At 53.8% G+C, this 2749-nt stretch overlaps 1 protein-coding gene across 1 annotated transcript; it reads left to right on the top strand.

Annotated features, from left to right (window-relative positions):
• Positions 1-156: 156 nt before the first annotated feature.
• On the top strand, positions 157-2117 carry LOC104517165 (ras-related protein Rab-10; the record flags this gene model as incomplete). Its single annotated transcript, XM_010161735.1, has 2 exons — positions 157-258; positions 2034-2117. Coding segments are annotated over 2 exons (186 nt in total), but the record flags the coding sequence as incomplete, so codon positions are not given.
• Positions 2118-2749: the final 632 nt, after the last annotated feature.

Genomic DNA, 2749 nt, shown 5'->3' with positions numbered 1-2749 from the left:
CTGGCTGAACCCAGCACACCTGCCTAGCTGGGGCTGCTGCTGCCGGCGACGGGTCGCGGGGCGTAACGCGCTCATAACCGCGCTAACCTCGGAGTCACAGCGGCACCGCTCGCTTCGCGGCGACGCTAACCCGCCTCCTTTCCTCTTTTGCTTTAGATTGCTAGGGAGCATGGTATTAGGTTCTTCGAAACTAGTGCGAAAGCGAATATAAACATCGAGAAGGCATTCCTCACGTTAGCAGAAGACATTCTTCGAAAGGTACGTGCCTACAGGTTTCCTTTGGGAAACACCCCATCCTAAAACCTCTGCTCCCGATGGCTTTGGGTGTTTACCTGGAGTGCTAAACAGGTTTTGAGTTCGGGATGCGAAGGCGGGTCCCTGAAGGAGGAATGACTGTACATCCACAGCTTCCCGAGCTGGTTTGACGTTTCAGTATTGATGGGGTAACTGTCTAGAGAGTCGTGTGCATCAGAGAGCCAAAGGATGCAACCACGTGGAGCTGTGTGGCCCTTAACCTCGTGGTTGTGTCGTACATGGGTTTGAAGGATTTCAGTTGGTGTGGAGGAGGATTGTCTTGTCCCTGCCAGCGTCTCCATCGATAGCAGCATTCTCCAAAACCTTCCTGATGGGAAGAGCTAGGATGTGGTTGACAGAACCAGTCACAGAATTCCAGAATGGTTTGGGTGGGAGGGACCTTAAAGACCATTGAGTTCCAACCCCCCTGCCACAGGCAGGGACACCTTCCACTAGACCAGGTTGCTCCAAGCCTCATCCAGCCTGGCCTTGGACACTCCCAGGGATGGGGCATCCACAGCTTCTCTGGGCAACCTGTCCCAGTGCTCCCACCCTCTGCAGGAAGAATTCCTTCCTGATGTCCCATCTCCACCTCCCTCTTTCTGTTTAAACCTGTCATCCCTTGTCCTGTCACTCCCTGCCCTTGGGAAAAGTCCACCCCAGCTTTCTTGTAGCCCCCCCCAGGCACTGGAAGGGGCTCTGAGGTCTCCCCGGAGCTTCCCTTCTCCAGGCTGACCCCCCCAACTCTCCCAGCCTGTCCCCATGGCAGAGGGGCTCCAGCCCTCGGAGCATCTCCGTGGGTGCCGTTGGCAATGTCTCCCGAGTTACTTGGTTAGAAATTTGGCTCCAGGTCGGTGCTGAACCTTTTCAGTGTTTCAGGACTCAGCTGCTCAGGGATGGTTTGCCCTTTCAGTTCTGAGTTGTCTCTGAAGCAGTTCTTGAGCAGCTTTGTGTGGGAAACTGGACAAAGGCCCCTGGCCTTGGGTAAGGGGGAGGCCAGTTGAGCAAGTCTTACCCTCGGGGCCTTTAAACCTTTATTTTGGGCCTCAGTGCATCTGCCTGAAGCACGGGGCGGTGTTTGCTTTGGCAAGGCTCTGCCGGGCAGGGTAGGAAAAGGAATGCAGGGACGGATCCACCGTGTTCTCCCGAGTGTTTAGGGTCGTGTCTGACCAGCTGAAAGGAGACGTTGGCATCCCATCCCAACCACCCGACTTTGAGTTCTGCTTCGGTCTGGCCGAGCTCACGTCCCGTGACGCAGACGGGCCTGTTTCGGCCGCTGCCTCGGGAACTGGTGTCCCAGTTAACTGGAAAGCAGATGCTTTGTACAACCTGAATCACGCCGTGGGTTTTGTTAAGGTCCTGAGTTCACCTGGTTGAGCCCGAGTGAGCTGCGTGCTGGGCTTTGCTCACCCCTCCCGACTCCAGTGTCAGTTCCAAGAGCAGAATCTAGGAGTCCTCGTACTTTGGGTTGGTCCAGGTTCCAATATGGGAGTTTTTTCCAGCTTTCCAGTTGTTGTCTATTTAAAACCAAACAAAAACCAACCCCGTTAGGTTGGGTTTGCATACTTTTGCTGGAGAGGGGAGGAGGATTCCCTGCATTTCCGTGTAGCGCTTTGCCCGTCGTGTATTCCCGATCCGCTTTGGCCATGTGGATGTGTGTTACACCTCTGTCTCCTCAGCTCTGAAGACTTCTTATTCCGGGATGTCTCACCTGTCTCTTTCTGCTTGTTTCCTTGCAGACCCCTGTAAAAGAGCCCAACAGTGAAAATGTAGATATCAGCAGTGGCGGTGGGGTGACAGGCTGGAAGAGCAAGTGTTGCTGAGCGTTCTCCCACATCACCAATCGCCATCCGCCGCCCCTTTTTTCTCGCTGCAAAACAAACCACTCTGCCCGTTTTTAACCTTAAAACCCATGGGTTTCGTTCCTCATCTTAACAAGCTCCTGTCTCCCTTTGGTTTCTCCGTTTAGGACAGCTTGCTCACTCTTCATTTCCTCAGCAGCGCGTGTAGGAAAATCATCTCCGCGACTTCGGTTTTTGGGTTGGTTGGGGTTTTTTTTTTTTTTTTTTCCATGTACCTGCTCGACTTACCACTACGTTTGGGTTGTATTCTAGTCCCGTTCCTCCCGACATTAAAACCTAGAGCGATCGCATCAGCTCGGTCCTGCACGTTGTCTGAGAATAAAAGGTTAGAGTTCAGAGTTGACTCGTCCAGCAGTGGGATTTCCTCTGGTGGGTGACGTGCTCGAGCCACCGCCGCTCGGTAGATGCATCAGGAAAACACTCATTTCGCCTTCAGCCTGCGAACGGGGTTTATTTTGTCCTGTGCCTTACGTGGAGAAGGAACTTTTGGTTTCCCTTGTTTCTCGTTTTCCCCGTTCCTCCGGGTGGAAGCGTCCGGAGGACCATCCCGCACCCGACCGTTTCCGTGTACCAAACTCCGTGGCGATTGCTTT

This window comes from Eurypyga helias, unplaced genomic scaffold (genome assembly GCF_000690775.1).
Source record: "Eurypyga helias isolate BGI_N326 unplaced genomic scaffold, ASM69077v1 scaffold36511, whole genome shotgun sequence".
NCBI classification, from domain to species: domain Eukaryota; kingdom Metazoa; phylum Chordata; class Aves; order Eurypygiformes; family Eurypygidae; genus Eurypyga; species Eurypyga helias.
This window is presented reverse-complemented; position numbering and strand designations above follow the sequence as displayed.